The sequence below is a fragment of the Rhipicephalus microplus genome, chromosome 4 (assembly GCF_043290135.1).
Source record: "Rhipicephalus microplus isolate Deutch F79 chromosome 4, USDA_Rmic, whole genome shotgun sequence".
Taxonomy (NCBI): domain Eukaryota; kingdom Metazoa; phylum Arthropoda; class Arachnida; order Ixodida; family Ixodidae; genus Rhipicephalus; species Rhipicephalus microplus.
The window spans coordinates 84,664,030-84,686,587 of NC_134703.1; the positions used below are offsets into that span (position 1 = coordinate 84,664,030).

At 43.3% G+C, this 22,558-nt stretch overlaps 1 protein-coding gene and 1 long non-coding RNA gene across 2 annotated transcripts in view; one reads left to right on the top strand and one right to left on the bottom strand.

Annotated features, from left to right (window-relative positions):
• Positions 1-22,558, top strand: part of LOC119172765 (cell surface glycoprotein MUC18) — a 231,070-nt gene that overhangs the window by 204,900 nt on the left and 3,612 nt on the right. Inside the window, exons 4-12 of the mRNA XM_075893213.1 lie at positions 3,895-4,011; positions 10,499-10,702; positions 13,321-13,617; positions 14,605-14,895; positions 16,200-16,594; positions 18,496-18,808; positions 20,863-20,890; positions 21,053-21,141; positions 22,068-22,165. Of these exons, the coding sequence (XP_075749328.1) occupies positions 3,895-4,011; positions 10,499-10,702; positions 13,321-13,617; positions 14,605-14,895; positions 16,200-16,594; positions 18,496-18,808; positions 20,863-20,890; positions 21,053-21,141; positions 22,068-22,165 (1,832 nt within the window). The remainder of the gene's footprint in view (positions 1-3,894; positions 4,012-10,498; positions 10,703-13,320; positions 13,618-14,604; positions 14,896-16,199; positions 16,595-18,495; positions 18,809-20,862; positions 20,891-21,052; positions 21,142-22,067; positions 22,166-22,558) is intronic.
• LOC142814453 (uncharacterized) overlaps positions 17,627-22,558 on the bottom strand; it is a 316,344-nt gene continuing 311,412 nt past the window's right edge. Inside the window, exon 4 of the long non-coding RNA XR_012894934.1 lies at positions 17,627-18,037. This is a non-coding gene — a long non-coding RNA (uncharacterized LOC142814453). The remainder of the gene's footprint in view (positions 18,038-22,558) is intronic.

The following is a 22,558-nucleotide window of genomic DNA, read 5'->3' on the forward strand; positions in this document are numbered from 1 at the left end:
TTTCCCACTCTTCAAGTTTTATGCCCACACTGGAACACTCTCTAAAAGGTTCACCACTGTTAAATTGGCTACTTATCGACTCATTGCGAAAACACAAACTAGAGCGGTGCATATTAACCCTTAATCATGGCCGTGGGTGAATTATTATAATAACAAAAGATGCGTAAAATTTTCAATGAAAGAGCGCTGTTTGGACTTAGATGCTTAGTCGTACGCACGTGGGACTGTACTGTTATCATGCACGTAAAGATTTAAATGCCCCAATAGAAAGCCGCTGCAAAATTAAAAGCTCTTCGTCGACTTCGCGAGAAAACTCCTAGCAGCCACACTCTCGAGTTAATTGGGAGCTCCATCAACGTCCGTAATTAATGAATTGGCTGGGACACGCCAACCATGGTGATCGAAAAAGAGTGATGAAAGGCAACTACTCTATCGGACAGCCAAAATCCCGAACAACTCTCCGGACTGAAGCATCGGTCACAAGTACCATGGAGTGCGCATCCCAAGCACTCTTGCGATAGAGGCTGCGTTGCCGGAAACTCCAGCTCTGCATTAGGCTAACATAAAAGCAGGAAAAGGTATCTCCGTCTGGTCAGGTTAGCCCCCCACCCCTAATTAAAGCCATACGCTTGGTCAGTAAGCCCAAAAGAGTAATTAGTCTCATTTAGTACTATATTTACTGATTGCTTCCTAGGTTGACCTTTTCTTCCATTGAAACTGCGGGTATGTTGCATTCAAAAGACACCCGCGAAGTTTCTGCGCTTCACACACGCAAGCCTAACATTTGAAGAGTGAGCTTTGCTCAATAACACACGTGAAAAGTGGAATCTTCTTGAAAGGGAAATTATCAGCAGATTTTAACATTCTAATAATAATGCTACATATTTGTGTGCGTGTGCGTGTGCGTGTGTGTGTGTGTGTGTGTGTGTGTGTGTGTGTGTGTGTGTGTGTGTGTGTGTGTGTGTGTGTGTGTGTGTCCCACAATTTTTCTCCTGCCATTTGTAACAAAACATTATTCTTAAACAGTGAAATATTGTGTTATGCGACCCTTAGTAATTCGTAAAATAGCATAATTCGGACGCGCCCTCAGGTCCCAGTGGGCGTATAACAGCATCAATATCTCGTTCAGTCTCTCATAATTTGCCGGAAACCGGATAATATGGACGATCATCGGAGCACATGAAGAACGACTCGCCGTAAATGTGCGACGCAAACCAGACAAAACAACAATCGCGAACAACCAAAATGACTCTGGTTCTTCAGAAAGGATTGGTCAGCGTCCAAAATCTTACCACAAGTATGCTGTTGGGGACCAACGCTTCAGCTATTGCGGTGAACATGTTTCGTTTTCGCTTTCAATTGGCGCACGTGAACGATACGAGTGAATTATGCCTACCATTTTTTTTTCGGAGACGAGATTACTTTCAGGTGCACTGGAAGTACTGGTGGTGGTGGTATGTAATAAGGCCAGATTCGGAGCACGTTTCGGCTTAATGGGGTATCAGCAGGTTGTCCTAGTTCCGGTTTTATATCTCACAAACTGTTTTATATTTTGTTGTGAAGTTTTGTGTTCTCAATGAAACAGCTTCTGGTTTTCACTATGTGCAATGACAACTGTATAACCATTCCACGTGTTTCTGGCTAGATACCAAGTGAAAGACTTGTGCACAAAATTATATGGCTCTTTTCTCAAAATCGAGAAAGTTTATCACCGTGTACCTTGGCACGCTTATTCGACATAATAGTGGTATTAGTACATAATCAAGAGCACAAGCTCGTACAATTATCTTATTGGAGAAATGAGTATTGTCCCTCATTTTCACATACCCCGAGTGAGAGTTGAAAATAATTATTTTGATCACAACCCAAACCTTTTTCAGATTTTTAGTTTGAGACTATTTAGGCTGAATTTAGGTATAATCTCAGAAAATTTCAGTAGGATCAGCGGTAATCAGTCGCATAGTTGTCTAGAAAAAGTATGTCGACTTTTGCAACAGTTAAAAACAGTGATCGTAACAAAAACACAATTTTGTTTATAAAGACATGTGCGGAACGTGTTCAAAACGCTCGCCAATGACTGCGCTGCAGAAGCATTGTGGTACGAAAACTTTTCATTGAAAAGCATGAAAATCGTAGAAAGTGAATATATCCCGCCGATTTAGTTATGGTTATTCTAAAGAAAATCAGTGCATGGGCTAATCACTTATGATCATTGGCTAACATGGTTCGGAAACTTGGTTTTCTAAGACATAAACTGCGTACCTGTCCTGCCAATGTAAAGCTTCTTAGTTGTTATTCTTTTATACGACCTAAACTGGAATACGCCAGCATTGTATGGGACCCTTAAACTAAGCTTAATATTAACAAACTTGAGCGGGTTCAAAGGAAAGCTGTTCGGTTTATATATTCAAAATACTTACCGTCGGATTCACCTTCCGCGCTGATGTCTGCAAACGACATTCAGACCCTTGAATCCCGCAGACGCGAACAACGGCTGGATTTCCTTCAATTATTACTTAATCAAAAACTCGCAATCGATTCATCGCCTTACTTATCTTTTCTGTCAACAAAAAACACACGACATCATCATCCTGATTTGCTTACCCCATTTTTTGCGAGAACCGATGCCTTTATGTATTCTTTTTTTTCCGCGAACAATGTCGGACTGGAACAAGTTATGCGAACCTCATTCATTGTAACGTATATGTAACGTATTGTAAAGTATGAGGTATGCAATGTATTGTCGTTATTTGGCGTAAGTTACTACTTGTGTTGTGGAACATAGTGTAACGTAGTGTTGTAGAACCGGGTGTGTTGTTGCTTTGCATATTGAAGTTTATTGTAGTGTATAGAGCGAAGCGTGATGTTGTTACATAACGAAGTGTATTGTAGCGTGTAAAACAAAGTGTGTTTTTCGTATGATGTACGTCATTACGTCTGTGGTATGCGTGACGTGCCCTTACTGCTTGGACCACTTAGTGTCCGCAGTATGTAATAAATAAATAAAATAAATAAAATAAATAACATTGAATACCCGTACATCGCCCACTCTACATAATATAATGAGTAATGTTTGTGTTCCCGGTGATGTTGCTATCAAACCACAAACGATTGCACACTTAACTACTGTGTCTGAAGGCGCAGTCGAGAAATTCGCGCTTAAAGCGGGCACCAGCGCAATTCACGTCAAGTATAGCGTATACCCATCTTGCCTTTCGCATCAGCTTCTCGAGTTTTCAGCTCTGTGCCCACTTGCGTTCGTTGTCGTCTCGCAACAGCTTTGCAAGCTCTTACTTCCGGGTTCGCTTACCGACGCCTTCGCGCAGCTTCGTGTTTGCGGACCCTCAATGCTTGCTGTCAGGCGTTGTGTTCATTCAAGGCAAGTGACATGTACTCATGATCGGAGTGCGAAAAAAGAGAGAGCGCATGCAGCAAGCCAGCGCTTATGGAAGCCTCAATGCTTGCTGTTGAGCCTCGTGTTCGTTTACGGCAAGCCATGGCTCCACCTGGAAATTTTCGTCGCCAAATGGATCGAAAATTAGGCATTTTGGCGCAGAGAAGCCACCAAAGGCAACCCTGTTATGTTGCACTGTTGAATTGGGCACAAAAGACCAGTATTTGTCATCGCAGTTGACAGCGGTCGGTGTCGTTGCTGTCAGTTTTATTCGACTTCCTTCATCGACTTCAATCATAGAGAATAAAAGACTGAACTCGATGGTATGAGAACTAAGGCACTGAAAGAAGCACTGTAACTATACGTTTGTTGTGAACCCGGCAGACTTAATAGACACTACAAGAGAATATTTAAAGGAACATCAGTGTTCGGTCACTAATGACCTAGTTTGCTTGATGAGGCACATGACGCAAATGATTTCCTTTGGTTACATTGTGCAGAACCGCCAGGAACACCGGTGATAAGAGAAGCCGCTGGTGACCGGGAGCCTCTACGAAGTCTCATCGGTCCCTACAATGAAGGAGACAGCCTGGGACTCGTGTGCGACGTCGAGGGTGGTGAGTTTCGTGTGCAAGTCCGCTGTACTCAGGGTGGGTTAGTTGGGCAACACCTCATCAGCACCACCCCTCGACATTTGGCTCCCTAATGTCATATTCAAATGGCTTGACAAATAAATACCTTCTGTCAAATATAGCGTGAAAGCTACCATAAATTGTGAAGCCTTTGTAATTAAACAAGTACAAAAGTGAGAGCTAGCTTCCGTTTAAAAAGACACTTTGAAGTAAGAAGCTTTCCGAAGTGTCAAGGGTTACTTCTCAAGCTGCAAATGTTGAACAGGGTTAGTATCAAAACACAAAGGAAAAAACTATTCCTTCATGATCTACAACCTATGATGAAAGAATGGTGTCGACCACTGACGATTAAATATGGATCTGATGGTGGGACTACGATTGTGTCTAAAAAATCATTGGTTACCATAGCCATGCCTTACAAGAAGGTTCTGAGGTGTAAATTGTGATAGGCAACTTCCTGCTGGGAGAGAGAGAGAGATAAATAGAGAGGAAATGCAGGGAGGTTAACCAAGCTTGGCTCAGTTGGCTACCCTACACTTGGGTTGGGGAAAAGGGACAATAATAGAAAGGAAAGAGATAGAAAAGAAGAGGATACACGAAGGGCTCAGGCAGCTGAAAATAACAAAAGCTCTAACAATGTGCATTCAAACAAAAAGTCTTTCCATTTTCCTCCGTAGTTTAATCCCATTGATATATTAGCTAAACGTGCTAGAGCTAACCTGTAAGTTAGAAACAAGCTTCACAACCTTACGTTTCTGCTATTGGCTGCACAGTGCGGTTAGGTTCAGCTCCTTCACCAGCTGCTGAAGTCGGTGCTCACGTTTTATTTTTGTTTTAAAGTATGACTTCAGTTTTCATAGATTCAAATATCTAACCTCATTTTGTAAAAACAAAATGAACGCCTCGGTAAAAGGTTTTTCCCTCTTGTATTTTTGGTGGATTTTCGCCTCTGCACACGTGTCATGCTTCATTTTCCAGTGGACACTTCAACGGTGCCGTGTAGAAAGGAATTCAAGTGCACGTTGCATTGGCTGTAGGGAATTATTCATGGGCACGTACTGCAAATGCAGCTGCGTAGCACCCACTACGTAGCTTTGCATGCTTTACCGTTTATGTGTTTTGATATTATTATTAATATTATTATTATTATTATTATTATTAAAATTAGAGCTGAGCATTGCGGAAAGGGGTAGCAACTCTCACACACGAAATCATTACCATAACGCCATTGTGACACCTCCTGCGAATATACATATTGCCGCGATAGTACATCTGTTAACACGACTTATCACCAGAAGTATTACCGCGATATGTTTTTTACCTTGCGGAACAGCCTTATGCCGTGTGTAGCTCTGTGGTGTAATAGTTATTTCTACGCGAAGAAGGACAGGTTGATAAAAAAGTGGGAAACACATGGAGGTCTACAAGAATTTAAATGTCCAGTTTGCTAGAGGAAAGAGAAAGAGAAAGTGAGAATGGAAAAGCAGTTACAAAAGCTTCATAGTGAGTACATATCACCGATCTTCAAAATTTCATTCTAAAATTTGTAACGTTCTGAATTTGTAAGTTCCTTTACTCTAAAGTTGAATAATACTTTATAAGAACACTCAATTATTGGCTGATCCTCCACAGTAGGTATGAGCCACAAGTGAAGGGCAACAATAACAAGAACAAGAGTGGAGGAAAACGGAACTGCACAAACTCTAGGTTTGGCTGAAGCTCGAATTTTCTTTTTATTCTTAGAATCCATGGGTATTTTTGCCTCACGGGCAATGCAACTAACACCGCCTTATTTTCGATGACGCGGGCTTTTTTAACACTTTCGCATTTAAACTTTCCAACCCGAGATTGATGAAATTATAATATATTTGTCCTACCTATCGCTAGATTGGTGTGACGATAGCGTTTTCTGCACGCGTATAGGGCCTACTAGCAAGCGTTGTAAAAAATGATCTATTATGAGGTACAGTGTGGCCATTCCCCCATGTGGGTATGAGCCAAGATCTCCTAGGAAACAAGACAAGACAAGCTGCGAAATTCACTTACCTAATGATTATGGTCACGTACAAGTGGGGCGCTTGAGCATCCTTCAACTGCTAGCGTGACTATTTTACTAAGAAGCATAAATGATGACGTGTCGCACACAGCAATCGAGATGCCACAGCCCGCGCAGGAGTGTGCTTATACATAAAAGCAAATGAATGAAATTCGCAGCACCGACTCTACGGTGGAGCTGTGCCGTAGGAGTGCTTGGGTACAGCGGAAGGTGGGGATGGGAGAAAGAGCAGAGCACGTCACCTCTTAAACAATAGGGCTCACGCAAGCCCTCCACTCCAGCGGATGACGAAGCCATCCTCTTATATCTCGAGTACAAAGCGAAGCCAGCGGACGCAGCGAAGGGTGAGTCTGCGTGGGTAGTTCGCTAACGCTGGAGAGGCCCTCCCCAACACCCAGGCTCGTTAGCGCAATCCCTTTACGGTGGCGCCATCCAAAGCAGGGGAATGTCTGGAAGCCTCAGCCGAGCAACAAAAGGGTTCAGCGGAGTGAAAGCTCCTGTCACCATGGACACTTACGAAAACACTGGGAGAGAAAAACAAACAAAAGAACGCTTCACTGGCAACTCGGGGGGTTCTGTGCTGCAACTCATGTTTGTCGCTGAAACGAAACATCGCTGTACCACGCGAGATTCAAGCACAAGCCACGGGATTTTCTCAGCTGTATACGCTAACACAACCATTCTGACCAGCAGTTGTTTCTGTGGCTCTGCTGCCAGTACGCTATAAATCCTGCGATTCGGTTTGCGGACTTAACTGGCTTGATATCGTTAAATGACTGCTGTTTTTTTTTTCAACAGCGAGATGAGGGCACAAAGTGGCCCCGGCTTTCATATACTCTAGTCATTTCAACAACAACAACGGGCGCGTTAGAATAACGCCTCATTGTCCCCGTCCCCAGAGACACAATTAATCGACCTGCCCATGGCATAGCCTCTTGTCCATCTTTCAAGCATTGTCCTCTCCTCAGCGTACTATATACCTGCACACAATTGCCCGTTAGTCTTCACGGCTTTTCTTTGTCCTGCGTCCTGTAAACCATTCCCTCTTCCACCCCAACCCCCCTATTTTTCACAGCTGTAGCTTCATCCCGCGGAGTATTTCAAGTTCGCTTTCATCCCGTGGTGGCCACGAACAAGCCATTCTGTAATGACTGTCAGTGTGTGGCAATTTTCTTGTTTCCAGTGTTCGACGTGAAAAGACACGTGTTTCTGAGTGCTCACTATTAGCGATGCGCTGTTCTTTGTTCGCTACGCTCGAGAGAGCCTTTGTTCTGCGTCCGCGCCCATTTTTTTTTATATACGATAGGTTTTGTTACTGAAGAGAGCGTATTAGCCAGAACCAACCACAATAGAGAGAATAAGGAAAATGAGGGCCGTGAAGGTCGTTCATGTGTTGCTGTATTGGTCAACAATTTGTACTCACAGCCAGTTTATTCTGCTTGGCCAGTGGGAACTGTGTCAGTCTAGTCACTCCAGAATGTTTATACCACTTAAATCCTGAGTAGTTATTATTGTGTATTATCGGGGAGATAGTTTCCCTGTACGGTTGGTAATCGAGTTTTCATCAACTGCGGAAAGTAATCGAAAACGCAAGGCCTTCGTAAAATTACGCGCGTTCACCGTATCTATTAGCATTGGTATACTTTGAACGTACGTGTTATGAGAGAGGTATACGTAACGTCGTCTGGTGAATACGCTGTGTTCGCATTACAATCCTATCAACGCTACACAAGTGTTCACGTTTGTACTCCTGATATGTCCCCAAAGGTGTCGTGCATTCAATCATGACTGTGCACTGCCGCCGACATGGCTAATCTATTACGTTTTCAAGCAACGTTCTTGTACACAGTCGTCATTCAAACATATCAGTGTTTAAATAAAAAATAAAGCTAACTATACATTAACGGTGAATAATAAATAAGCATACAATGACACAATGCTTGGCTCGACAATGTGATGGCGGGTTGCGCTATGCAGTACGCCTTGTTCTGCTGCAACCCCGCAAAACGGTCATTGCTTTCACACATTCTGAATGACTGTCTTCTGAAACACGCTTTCTACAGATATTTGTGATGCAGGCTGCATTACTTATGCAAAGGGGAGCACTGGCGTAAGCATATGCTCTATGAATATGCGAATTTAATGCACTTAGCCTCTCAGTGGTATGAACAACACCTTTGAGATTGAGGGGTAGCACAGGCAATCTTTCAACATGTGATAAGTAAGTAATCAAACGCTTTTTAGTTTGTGGATGTCACAGATAAGTAGTCTGTATAATGTATTCGTTAAAACCATTCCTGCCATTGAAGGCGACGTTGCTTTGAGAACCACATTACTGAAATTGTGGTAAAGAATGCGGTGTAAAGATTAGACGATCACAGCGCATACGCCACGTATAGTTTATCTAAGCTTATTACCACTGCTATACTCACAAGAGTACTTACTCACGCGTTCGTAATTAAAAAATTATACAAAACAAATCAAAATAAAGACGCAGTACAACGTACGCTTTAATTTTCGTTTTCACCCTCAAGTAGTTTACTGTATGGTCGTTAAAACATAGCTATGAATGCAAGCCCTTCTTAGCTCCCGAGTTTAACAAAGAAAGTACATTTCAAGAGGCCGACGATTCTATGATGCATCACGACATTTATAAGAGATTATGGCAGATGTGCAGGCTTTGATGTAGTAAACTTCAACAATGGAATGGACTTCGCAATAGTCTCAGATATATTTGACGTTTGCGATGTTTTATTTTGCCTCTAAATTTAATTATCACAGATCACCGTGGCCATTTCTACGAGAAAGTTTAGTTGTGCATGCATTACGCAACAGAGCCCCAGTGAAAGCTGGACGAGCGGCCGGCCTTTCCAAAGCCCGTTTCAAACTGTGTTGGGCAGCTACGCTACAAGTACACATGCACTCTACGCACTACATCATAAATGATCATAATTTTTGTGTAGTAGGAAAGCAGCCACTATTGTGATTCTATTGAGAAGTGAGGTCCCCGCTGCACCTCTGTAAGGCAATATGTGGATTTTCTTGATGCCGTCGCGAACAGTGATGAATGCTTTAGCAATGTAGTGTAAGCCGTAAACGACCACTTGTTATGGAGTAGACATTTTGTGATACTTCCTTGCTATTTTTCTCTTTTACCAGAGTATATCGCGTATGTTAACGTGATTGCCTGCTCGGCAAGACACCGGTATAAGGTATTTTTTGAAGGAGTTTCAAGCCTTGGTATGAATATGTGGTATAATCCTCGGCTGCAACAAAGCGGAATAGATGAACGAGAAGCTTTTCATGCTTTTCAAGGCAGAGTTCAAATTCTATTTGAGCCTGGGTCCTTTCGTGCAATAGTGGCTATGCACGCTGGTGGTAGATAAAAAATTTGCCGCCAAAATCAGCGGTCGTTTTGATCTCATAACAGCTTTATCTGTAAAAAGCATATAGTGGAAAACCGATACTACTATGAAAAGATAAGCCAGATCTTGCAGCCGAGCGTGACAAGGATAATTTAGAATAGGAGCACAAACTTGCAATTTTCTCAGGCAGTCGTTTTTCAGACAGACGCCTGCGATCACTCTCTTTGGAGCTACCGGCGCTAACAGTTCGGCGCGACGCGTGAGAAAGTATGTTTGTCGACATCAATCAAAGTGGCATTTTGTTGGAGTGCGCTTTCTGTTACGGCGTGTCGCCAAGTGCAGGGTGCCCCAATCCACAGTCTGCATGCGTTACAACACAGTAGCCACGCAAGAGCGCACGGGAATCGCAACGGGAGACAGCAACCGCGTTTCATCACGTGCACTCAAGGTCATGACGGCGTGACATATTTTTCCCGTGCTCTTCTCTGCTTATCTTCCAGCGAACCCATCGGAGCGATAAAAGAGAGAAAACGTTGTGCGCTACAAATTCGTATAACTGCGCCAGTTCTTGATGGAGAAGAAACAATTTTGTGGTGATCGATTCCTAAGGCAAGAAACTACGATACAGCGGTCGTTCGATGATTCCATGAAGACGTAGTTCAGGAGAACCTAAACCATTTGCTTCTTTTTCTTAGTAAAGATTGCCGAGATTTAATGTCCCAAAATCATTATGTGATTATGGGATATATAGTAGTGGAGGGCTGCGGAAGTTTCGACCAGGTGGGGACCTTCAACGTGCACCTGAATCTAAGCACAGCGGCTTGAAGCCAATTCGATCCCATGACTTGCAGTTTAGCAGTCGAACGCCAGACCACCATGACGGGTACTCGCTTCTTTGGCAAGCTGCATTGTGTGGTTGGCGATACATTTGATCGTAATAAGATTACTATTGCCTAAAGCTGAGAGAGGCCATAGCTGACTGTAGATAAACCAGTCATGAATTATTCAGTCATAACCTCTCCAACCTGTTTTCCTTATTTATTTTCGGTAGGGGTTCCCGAGCCCAGTGTGACCTGGTGGAGGGAGAGCGTGCCGCTGGAAAGCGTACTCACTGAGCATCGGCCGGGAATTCGCCGCAGTGCTCTTGGACCGTTCGTACTGCGGCGTCAGGATTTGATGGCCGTGCTAGTGTGCCAGGCGTCGAACTCCAACCTCACGTCACCGCTCACAACATCTGTGACGCTTGACATGAATTGTAAGTAAAGCAGCCTATGCACGTGATCGTTCGTCATAATTTTCGCTATTTTAAGTTTGTGCGCTACATTCTACATGTATGTTGCAGGTGCCAACCAATGTTTTGAGAGATACTCTGTGTGTGACTTTAGTAGTATTTATGTCGGTAGGCTTTCTGTTGTAGTGCCGTGCAGTTTTTTTTTTCTTCACCTTCATGCCATAGCGGGCCAGCGTGCAGGAACCGATTTGTTAACATCTAGAAGTCACATTCATAACCTTATTTGATATGTCATCTTCAAAAGTGTACGTTCTATTATTCGTTTACTGCTGAGGCAAAGAATCGCCCGAGCCTACCATTTGTACACCAACATCTTCCAATACCCAATCCATTCAAGATCAATGCTTGTCGCCATTGACGATAGCAAGAATTTTAACTTATGCATGCCAAATTCGGGTGGTTGTTTGAATGCGCTCTGACCTTGTCTTAAATTGGCGAGTTTAAAAGCTTTAAAGCTTCTGAGTGAGAACTAGTAGGTATGTGAGCCGTGTTGCTCCTTTTTTTTGTCATATATTGTCCTGCTTATTTAGTTGCTAATATACATTATTTTTCACAGCCTCCGGAGCACTCAGAAACAACCACACGAGTGTACCATAGGTGTTATTATGTGTCTAGTATAAAACGCCACAGAATTAATACTCGCATACGATGATGCAAATGATGTGTCAAGTTTTGTTATTACTTGTCATTTTTGAAAATTTTGGGTTCTTCAGCTCTTGACGTAATGGAAGCAAAACCTCGAGATTCAAGACATTCCTGAACTTATTTTAAATACTACGTGATAGAAATAAGTTACGAGTCCTATTAAGAGAGGTTGCGAGTCATGAGACTGTAATGAACACCTAGGCATATGAGAACACGCCAGGAATAAACAATATGTTTCTTAGCACACCTGTTTGAAAGGTGGTAACAGCGATTGAGAAATTCGCGGGCAAAAGTTATCAATCGCAATTAGGTCTATTTAGTTGAATAATGCAGGTCAAGTCGCCACTACACAAGTTCTTTTTTACCAACTTCCAACACTCTCAAGTTAGACTTTATGAGAATAGAATATTGAGTATTAAAAATAAAAATGCTCAAACTTGCCGTCCTATACTCCGCCCCCCCCCCCCCCCCCCCAAGTAGAAGCTTGCCTACGTTGCAAGATCAGACATTCATTATTACAAAAAGAATTATTGCACGATGGCCCCCGGGAGCCACTGTTTTCCTCTTCATCTTCCCCTCAATACTAAAAAACTATATCCCAAGTTCTGTGAAAGTTTACTGCATTTCCTCACGACACTTTTGCTACGCTCACTCTAAGCTTTCTCAAGTTGGTAGAGACATGGGCGCTGGACGAAGAGAAAATGTGTGCAACCAAAATATTTACTTAAAAACTGGTTCCTTGCATTTTGCTACATTCGCACTATGAGGTAAAACGTAATGCAACCATTGCCCACGTAGACTGCTTAATAGAGAACGCGAAGTGCAGAAGACCAATTGATTACTTTAAACTGAACGTTTCGTTTTTTTTTTTTTTTGAGGAAACATTCTGCTAAGTCGACTTGTAGGCATGATTACTAACTTCCACATAATTTTGTTCTCTTACCTTCACTGTTTGGTATCTGCTACGAGATTGTATGGAAAAAAATTATTTATGTCTATCGGGGTGTGAACTAGCGCGTAGTGGGCCACTGTTCAAATAAAATAATATTTACATTGCTCCACTTTTGGTAAGAGAGTGCGCACTCAGTTTTCTCGTAACTGCTGACGAGTACTGCAGCGCATAAAATGAAACACGTGGCCGCAGAAGAAATTCTTACCTCTCAAAAAATGCGGATGTCAGAAGAGGCTAGCGGAATCGCATTGCCTTTCGTTCGAGTGCATTTCCTTATGCTGGCTCACTTATTCTGCAAATTCAATTACGGGAAGTAGAAAAAAAAGACGCGTACAGCACCACGCACCGTTTAGCCCACCTGCTTGTTCGAACCAGCCTGGTTGTTCTGAGAAGAGGTTTATAAGCACAACAAATAACAAGCCCCCCCCCCCCCCCCCCGTCCCCTCCCGCTGTACCCGAAGTTGGTGCTCTTATTCTTATTTTGGGTGGCCCTATGCACTTTTTTTACGTATTTTCACGTAGTGCATCAGCACCATTCGTACAGACCACTGGTGGCATTGCATAATACTCTAATGAGTGCCACTTAGTTAGTCAGTAGCAGGTTGTAGGGAAATACAATAATAAAGTCTCCTCACCAATCCGCTTGTGCACAGCGGTTCTAGTGCTGCCTAATCCACACTCAAGATGGCCTATGACAGAGACAGCATGCGCAGCAGCTATCGCTCGTGCTGACGTAAGCAACACGTGCGTCATCGCATGGCCGACAAAGCTGCCGCTTCCATGTCTCGCTTTACGTCATACAGCAGCGAAAATGATGAAATGCTACAATCTTCGTTCATTGCAAATCGAACTTTCGTCTCATTACGAAAGATGAGTTTTGCGAATTTTATCCGGTGTGGGCACTAAGCATCGTTTATCCATAGGTCTGGGATGACTCTTCAAGTACTTTAAGAAGGCTCGATCGAACACGTTTCTTTCTTCGCAGTTCGACCACTCGAAGTGAGCGTGGAGGCGGTGAGCCCCACGTTGGAAGCCGGCAAAACGGGCTGGCTTTCGTGCCGCGCCGTCGGCTCGCGCCCTCGGTCGCGCATCACGTGGTTACTGGGCGATCAAGTGCTCACCGGTGCGCGACAGAACGAGTCTCTGGACGGCAACGTGACACTGTCGTGGCTCGCACTGCGCCCCACTGCACGGCACCACGGTCGCATGCTCCGATGCCGGGCCGACAACGACCTCATCCCGGGCTCTGACATCTTCGCCGAGTTCAGACTACAGGTCCTCTGTGAGTACGCCACAGTGTTTTCTTTACTTTTATTTTTGTAGAGCTACTTTTATTTTTGTAGAGCTTGTTGTTTTCTGCAAGTATGCATGGTTCCTTAAGTAGGAGTAGTTGTTCTTAGTGTTTTTGTTGCACACAATGTTACGTTAAAGCAGAGAAAACAAGACAAAGCACAATTGCAGAGCATCACTGCTACAGTCACAGGTTTTGTTTTTGATGACAGTGGGGTGAATCCTAACAAGTGGCTATATAAACAAGCATGTTTGCATAATAAACGTACAGTCCTTAGTTGGCCCGTGTCCTGTGTGCTTTTTTTTTTAGTGGAATCTGTTGCACCGCTCAACCTCGCAGTGGGTCGTACCAACAGCCCCGCACCAGTGTACTCCTCTTGTTGACGTAGTCTATTAGCCTATGAATAGATTCGGTTTCTCTTGCTAATGATTTAGATAATAATGCTGCTAATGCTCCTTGCGGCAACAAGAAAAACTAATGAACGGTCTTTTTTTTTTTTTGCTGCCATCAATGCAACGCTCACAGGCACAGTGCACTAGCGACCATTTCCGCCCGTCCTGATGACTAGCCCCTTTTAAAGAAGTCAATACTCCAATGCAAAGCTTAACAGTTACATCAACACTGCACTATGCACATGATGCTTTACTGAAATTTTCGCGTCGCCGTGACGTTATAATTGTGTTATTCTTGATGGCATCTTCCTACAGTTTCAATCCTTCTCTTTCTTCACCTTCTATATCTAATTCTTTCACATCCGTTTTCTGTCAATGGCAGTGATATACACATTTGTTTGCAGATTGTTAATGTCAATCACTTATTATGCGACGGATATTCAGAGGTCTATCTTAACTGTAGAAACTCTTTTTTTATATTCTTCTCAGATGTTCACGCTGAAAATACATTGTTAGGGCTTTCAAAAATAATGTTATAGTTCTTGTGGGCAACTGTTTTTTTCTTCTTTTCAATATCAACGTCCAGTTCCTCCAAAGCTGACGCTACGTCTCGCGTCAAGCCTGCGTCGGTCACAGCTGCGTGAGGGTCAGGACGTGTACCTGGAATGTGTTGTCGACGCGAACCCTCCAGTCTCCGATGTCAGCTGGTGGTTTGGTGACCGCGAGCTTTTCACGGACTCCACGGGAGGCGTACTCGTCAACAACCGGTCGCTTGTGCTCCAGAAGGTGCGCCTTGACGCAAGAGGGCCATACAGCTGCAGTGCCGCGAATTCCCAGGGGCAGGGATCCAGCAACACACTCTTTCTTAACTTCCAGTGTAAGTAAACAGCTCCAACAAATTTTTAACTTCCTGAAAATGTCATTCCCACCTTTTCTTTTTTTTTTCTTCAACTCTCTGCCTTTTTTATCTTACAGTAACAAAGCAACACGCAAGAGTGAAATTCTTTAGCTACGTATTATTATTTTTTGTAGAAATTCTGTGATGCTGTAAAGTAATGCAGCCTGGTCTTATTTCCGCATTTCAATTATTATATTTCTCGACTCACAGTATCTCCCCTACTCGGTACGGTTCAGCAAAAAGTGCGATAAACATATGCCTCAGAATTCAAGCATACCTGTGCATGAATATTGGTGTAAAACCTGCGTCGGTAAAACTGTCTGAGAGAGAGAGAAATAAATAAAAGGAAGAGACAGGGAGGTTAACCTAGACGAACTGGTCTGCTACCCTGTACGGGGGTGGGGGAAAGGGTCGGAAAGAGGATAGATATAGGGAGATATAAAATAAATTTGAAAAACAAACAGTCAAATAAACGTTGCACAAGCCTGGACGAATTTCTTTTTTCCTCATAACTAGATGCTGTCCAATGCATTAGCTGCAGATGGAAAGAGGACATATGGCACCGGCGATTAGATGCTGGCTTCTTAATAGGAGTATAACAATTTAGGAGGTTCCACGTGAGAAAACAACCATATAATTGTGATACACGCAGTATAATATTTCGTTATATAAAATGCACTCAAATCTATGCAAGCGAGATATTTCACGTTTCCTTCATTTCAAAGTGCGTTCACCGTATTTGTGAACTCAAGGCGCGTTCTACATCTATGCACTCTAGGACCGTGCTATCTTCTTAGAGATCTGGTGAGCGTGATGAGTTGTCGGGTGAGTACTTCTATCAAACGCAAAATTTTTTTTTAATTACCGTCAAGGAAGTTCCTTCTGTATATTTTTATGCTGGTCATTCTCCAATAAGATATGCTTGTCACATTGTGCTTTCAGAAGCACTGCTCTTGCTGGAGTGGTTCCCATAAAACACTGTCAGAGGAAGCAAATTAACGGTCAACTGACCTCACCATGGTTCTCTGTGGTTTAATAAACAACTGCATTGTACTTCATTCTCTCAAACCATGGTTGAAATAGTAACAGTTAAGTTGTAGAACACTAAACCAATTGACCATATTCTTTGAATATGGATGAACACCTTTGAATTTAGAAAGTTAACAGCTTACAACTTTGAGCGATTAGGGGCCAATATGAGGGTGTGGTAAAATCGCGCATCAAAAACGTCTCCTTCGCGCGATAAAGTTTCTACTGACTATTTCACGACACCAACAACACAGATGCACCAGTCTGCCGCCGCGGACAGCAGCAAGTGTACGGCGCGGCGTCAAACCAGCCAGTGCGGGTCAACTGCGAGGTGCAGTCCGAGCCGGCTCCGACGTCCTTCCACTGGCGACTCGGCAACGAGTCACTGACAAACTTCACCAGCTTCGGTCACACGAGCCACGCGACCTTGGTGCTCCGCCGCGTGCCCCAAGATCTCGGCAAAAGGCTGCTCTGCTGGGCCACGAACGAGCTCGGCACGCAGCGAGAGCCGTGCGCCTTCAGCCTGGTGCCCGCGCGGAACCCGGATCCCCCGCGCAACTGCAGCCTGCAGAACCGCACTGCCAGTGCGTTTGCTGTAGAATGTGAACCGGGGGACGACGGAGGAATGCCGCCCGTGTATGTGCTTCAGGTGAGGTGTACTAAGTATAAATCTCTCATTATTCGATCCGAATCGCCACTGTCTCTAGGCAACATCAGCATGCAGCCAGAGACAGCTTACGCAGCGGAAAGTAAAAGCCCTTCAACTGAGTTTCATTCATCGTAAAATAAGTAGAATACTTTCACGGGGATATTTCTCAATGAAATTGATGCCACCAAAACGTTTCATGTTATTGCAGGAATGGAATAAAAACATTAATCTAGTTTGACGCGTTGACCGCAATATCACCACAGGGTATGCCGGTATGGGGCACTCCAGAACAAGTTTTACCACCTAGCATTCGCCCCGCCGCGGTGGTCTAGTGGCTAAGGTACTCGGCTGCTGACCCGCAGGGCGTGGGTTCGAATCCCGACTGCGCCGGCTGCATTTCCGATGGAGGCGGAAATGTTGTAGGCCCGTGTGCTCAGATTTGGGTGCACGTTAAAGAACCCCAGGTGGTCAAAATTTCCGGAGCCCTCCACTACGGCGTCTCTCATAATCATATTGTGGTTTTGGAACGTTAAGCCCCACAAATCAAATCAATCACCACCTAGCATTCCTTACGCGAATCTCTAGCGAAAGCTTACGGGCCTTTTCACCGTTTACCCCCAAAAGACGTGACCGCCATCGCTCGGAATCAAGCCCGCGTCCACGATCATAGCACTACGGCACATCACCTGATAAGCTACAGTGTGGGTGCATAGTGAAGCCCGCTGTTTTTCGTGTCAAAACACGATGTTATTATCAGCCTTGCCGTAGAGGAGGGCTCCAAAATTTTCAGATATCTGACGCTTTTTAACGTTGGCTCATAAACGCATCACACGAGCCATTTCAACTTCAGCAAATGCGACTGCCACTGCTGGGACCGCACCCGTGTCTTTTAGGTCAGCAGCTGAAAACCGCAACCACTGTACCTCCGTAGCTTGCCTAGAGCGAATGCGTCAATGAAGTAAAGTGAAGTTTACGTCATTGCCACATAGATACAAAACATGTTGAAACAGCAAGGGTGGTGAGATAAACGCTGCATGTACGCAGCTTCACTGGTCCCACCTCCCCGAACAATGAACTGTGTTAGCTATAGTAGCTCAAGTATTGAACTGCTTCATTATTCATTGTTTTCTGAAGCTTCTGCTGAGCATAACTAATTACTGTAGGCTTCCACGTTATTCCCCATTAAGTTAACATATATATCTCTATATCGCCGCCTCATATCCGATCTCACCAACACAACTGAACACTGTCGACGCGCGCCCCACTTCGCTGCTTACTCGGGATGCAACAAATTACGCCCGAAGGCTCTTTTAGATTACTTACTGCGCAGGCTCTTTTTCAAGGGGCGATGCTCCTTATGGCTTGGCTTGTGCGTTCCCGTTGTGCGTAACCGCCCCTAATAATTCTTGAACCAGCCATAGAGGGCGGTACTTGTACTGTACGCTGAAAAATGAAAATGTTACGACACTAGAGGACATTACTTGTAGAAAAGAAGGATTCACATCACACTTACGAAAGGAGAAAGAGACGATCGCGCGACTAGAATCACTAGTTCTTTGGCAGCACCGCACGCCAGGGGGTGCTCTAATGTATAATAGAAGCGCCATTTTGGCGCGTGCGTATTCAGAGGCTCGGTGATGGAGGAAGGACGAGGCTGCTGAGCACCGTGCGTGCAGGGCGGCGGCGCCACGAGGACCCTGCAGTACGACAACGAAAAGCCGAAGCGGTGTGGCAGTGGCGTGTGGACCCAGCTTCACCCCACTCTCCCTCATTCACCCCGTAGACATACTGTAATTTTTTTGGTATGCGTATTACATTAAGAGCAAGTGAAGTGTTGATAGAAGGAAAGTCATGACACAGTTCAGCTTTGCTACTACAATCCTGTGCTTTTTGATACCCAGGTGCTCGACCAGTTCAACAGGAGCCTGCTCCATGTGAATGCCACAGACCGCCCAGCCTGGACTGTGAGCGGTCTGAGTAGCGGCACACGTCTGTCTCTCGTGCTGTACGCCGTTACCTCAAAAGGTCGCAGTGCGATGACGTTACTTCGCGCCAAGACACTGGCTGGTTCTCAGTCTCTGACCGAGCCGTTGTGGCCCGGCAGCCTGAGCCCGATCCTCGTGGCGCTCATCGCTTGCGCCGTTGGGCTGGTGGCCGTCGCATTCCTCGTCACGCTTCTGCTGCGCTACCGCAGCGCTAAAGAGCGACACAAACGTAAGTGACCTACCATCGCGTGCGTCATTATGATTACTTGCGCCACAACTTGTATTGATAAACATAGTTGCTCCGAAAAAGTGTGTAGGACGCACGCACCCAAGCTCTATGTATGTATGTATGTATGTATGTATGTATGTATGTATGTATGTATGTATGTATGTATGTATGTATGTATGTATGTATGTATGTATGTATGTATGTATGTATGTATGTATGTATGTATGTATGTATGTATGTATGTATGTATGTATGTATGTATGTATGTATGTATGTATGTATGTATGTATGTATGTATGTATGTATGTATGTATGTATGTATGTATGTATGTATGTATGTATGTATGTATGTATGTATGTATGTATGTATGTGTGTATGTATGTATGAATGTAATGTATGCGTTTGCGAAAGAGAGAGACAGACAGACAGAGTCGTGTTAACATAGTTCACCTAGGAACAGCTGAAAAGCTTTCGTGCACTTTTTATCGCCTTTTGAAGGAGCAAAACCGAGCGCATCACCGCATATCTGATGCTGCTTCTTTCCCATTTCGCATTGTACATTTATTTCGGCAGTCGCCTCTTTCAATATCGCTTCTTTAGTTCATTTACTTCACGTTCCAAGCTTAACAAGATGGAACCTGTACCTCGCAATTTGCAATTTAGACTCAAAAGAATAAGGAATTGATTTACGTCTTCATATTTATTTTTTTCTACTGCAGAGTGGTGCAACGGAGTCAGAAGGAAATAATTAGAAGAAACACAACACTGCTCGCCATAACTCTGACAGCTTTTCAAAGCGCCCACGTTTGCACCAGGCTTTCATTTATATGATTTATTCTTGAATCCTAAATTAAGTTTTCATTCTTTTCTTCCCATCCCTTTCCTTTGAACACGGACACTCGCTGGAGCAGCGGCCTTCTTTGCCGTGGGCAGAGCCCAAAGCTTTGATATGGAAAAATCGCAGGCGGGAACGAATTGCAACGCACCGACCTCATCTGGCTGCTCCTTCATGCGTTTTTTCAGTTCACTAAACTGTACGCGTAACGAAGCTTACTATTGAAAAGTGGGGCCGTGTTTCTGTTTGTTTGGTTTCGGTTTTTACGTTGAAGAAAAACCAATGGTCGCGTACGTGGAAGTTGGCACCAACTCGCACTGAATGCACTGTTCATTTACAGACAGGTCTGGGAAGGTTAAAATACTGTAAAGTTCTGGAATGGTTCCACGTAAGAAGGCTGGGCCTGCGCTAAAGACTTTTTTCTTTAGCGCAGGCCTAGAACAACCTTCAGCCTCAAATTTTCAATGTGTGCCCATTTATTGATAAGATTTCATTTCCTTTTCTTATTTAAATATTTTTGCTTCGTTCTTAAGTGCTACATGTCTGCATTGTATTTCGTGTCGCCTTCATTGTTAATCTGTGATTTTGTGTGTGCCTGTCAATTATCGAGTAAATCAGCCAATTATTCTACCTGCAGCGTATTTGTTCAATTGCTATGTACTATGTCCAATTACCATTTGCAAATGTAGATTTAACACCGATCGTTACATACTTTCAGTGCGGAGGCTATGTTGTAATGATAGGTCGACCTGCTTCATTACACCTTTAGCTGTACTCGGGGTGTACGGTTGAAAATTGTTTAGCTTTTTTGTCCCAATTTTATTTAAGTCCGGCAACAATTTCTAATAATGATAACGTCAGTGAATGTTGTATTTCTAAATACAGTTCAAAATTAGTACGAACGTTGTATACTATTTTGCCTTAGTTTGGCAAATGGTGGTATTTTCAGTCACTGAAAATTAACTGCGTTGACCTTTGGTGAAATTTTGAGAATATTTGTTTGAAATGAAATGTTGTGGCGTGGTGTTCTGAATTTGTTTTGAAAATTATCTGCGTTCTATTAGAAAGACATTCGAACTGTTTTTGATGAGGCAGCTGTTGGAATTGACGTCACCACTATTCGATTCGTATTGGATTTGGTTCCAAAAATCATAATTTGCACACTGTTGTCATTTCTGCAACAAATGGCTTACCTTTTTGTTTTCTGTGTTTTTGCAGCGGAACCGATCAAGGGAGACGATGAGTTGTGAGTTTTATAGTGCTTTTTTCAGTTTTATATAACGCCGTACTTCAAGGAATAGTTGGAAAATTCGTAACTTGTCTAAAATTCTGTAGCTATGACCATCTTGACGACCCTCACTTTCATGTTTTTCCTCACTTCATTACCCTCGCTATATTTTCTTTTCAGGCAAATTGCACCTCTTCACCAATATCCCGATGGTGTGTTGAAACTCCGCAGCCCCCAAAGTGAAGAAAAGTGCCCGGATGTCGTTCTCGGTAGGGCCAAGTACATCCACGTCACGCACTGTACTGAAATATATATTCGTGCTCATGGCAGTTTGTCAATGAACAATTCAATTTGAGGGCTGAGGAACCCTTTGGCCACAGATGGGAAAGACTTAGAGCAATAAATGCATCGCTCAAAAACGGTAGTACCTCGCTGAAGGTTCTACTGATCAAATACTGTACTATTTAGAGGAAGGAATGCTCACGTTGAAGTGAATAGTGTAGTTATCATTTATTCTTTGCTGTAATACTCTTAGCGTATAAGCAACAGTTCACCGCACACCGCAGTAATAGACTGTTCAACAATTACTCTTTATAGGTAATCTCGTAGCTTTGATTAGTAATTAAGGACCGTCAAAACATAAGTGAGTAAATAAAACAACAGCATTTAAAACACATTGCCGACAAAAGTGCGTAAATATATATATAGGCAAACATAATTTTAGGCTTTGACGACGCCATATTCAGTTGGGACAGAGTGTAAAGATACAAGCTAGACATGTTTTTACATTTTAAAGCTTGCGAATCCTACATTATTGGGTCAATAAACTTTTTCAAAAAAATAAACAAGGGTTGTGAGGCTCGTACAAATTCTTTTAGGAAAAACATTACAATTTTTCAGTTCGAAAAACCTTTGAGTGCTTCATGAACTAAATAAAATTCAGCTTCACTCTTATATTTGATAGGTTTCTTTATATACACTCAAGTGGTTTTCTTTCCTTTTTTATTCAACGGGTTTGTATTGTCGCACGTAATTTAACAAGCTGGCCTTGCCTGTGGAGTTGTAGCATCCTCTTAAATCTCGCTAGCAACTTGTTTTTGTTTTATATTTCAGTTATCATATGTGTTGCATTACTTTACGTTAAAAACGACTGAATGTGTGAATTGTCTGAATTTGCTGTTGTTTTTTTTTTCAGACGTAAGTGGCAGCGAAGAGAGGCTCAAGGTAGAAGAAGATCGCCCATCTGAAGCCGTGCGGTGGAAAGGCTGGACAGAAGCTGATGCTGAAAATGATGTACGAATCCTTGACTAATTCTTCAATTTTTGTTTGTCTTTATCCCTGTATCATGCTAAAAGACACACAGTGGTAGTCTTGAGAGATGCCACAGAGCCAACAACAAGCAAGGGATTTGCGAAGGCATAAAACAGGGAAAGTTGAAGAATTTTGTTTATTCCTTTATGGGCATAACCTATAGTGAGTGCACACAGAAAAAAATCGTCATGGTTTCATTGCTTGAATAGTTTCGTGGAGCCGATTTAATGTTCTTATTTATTTTCTGCTAAAAAAGAGCACTCGCTATAGACCACGAGATGTCTCGTTTTATTCTCATCATAAGCTACCTAGCACACAATAGAGAAGTTTTCGGTAGTACTGTCACTGCTGTATAAACCAACACTGAATGCATCA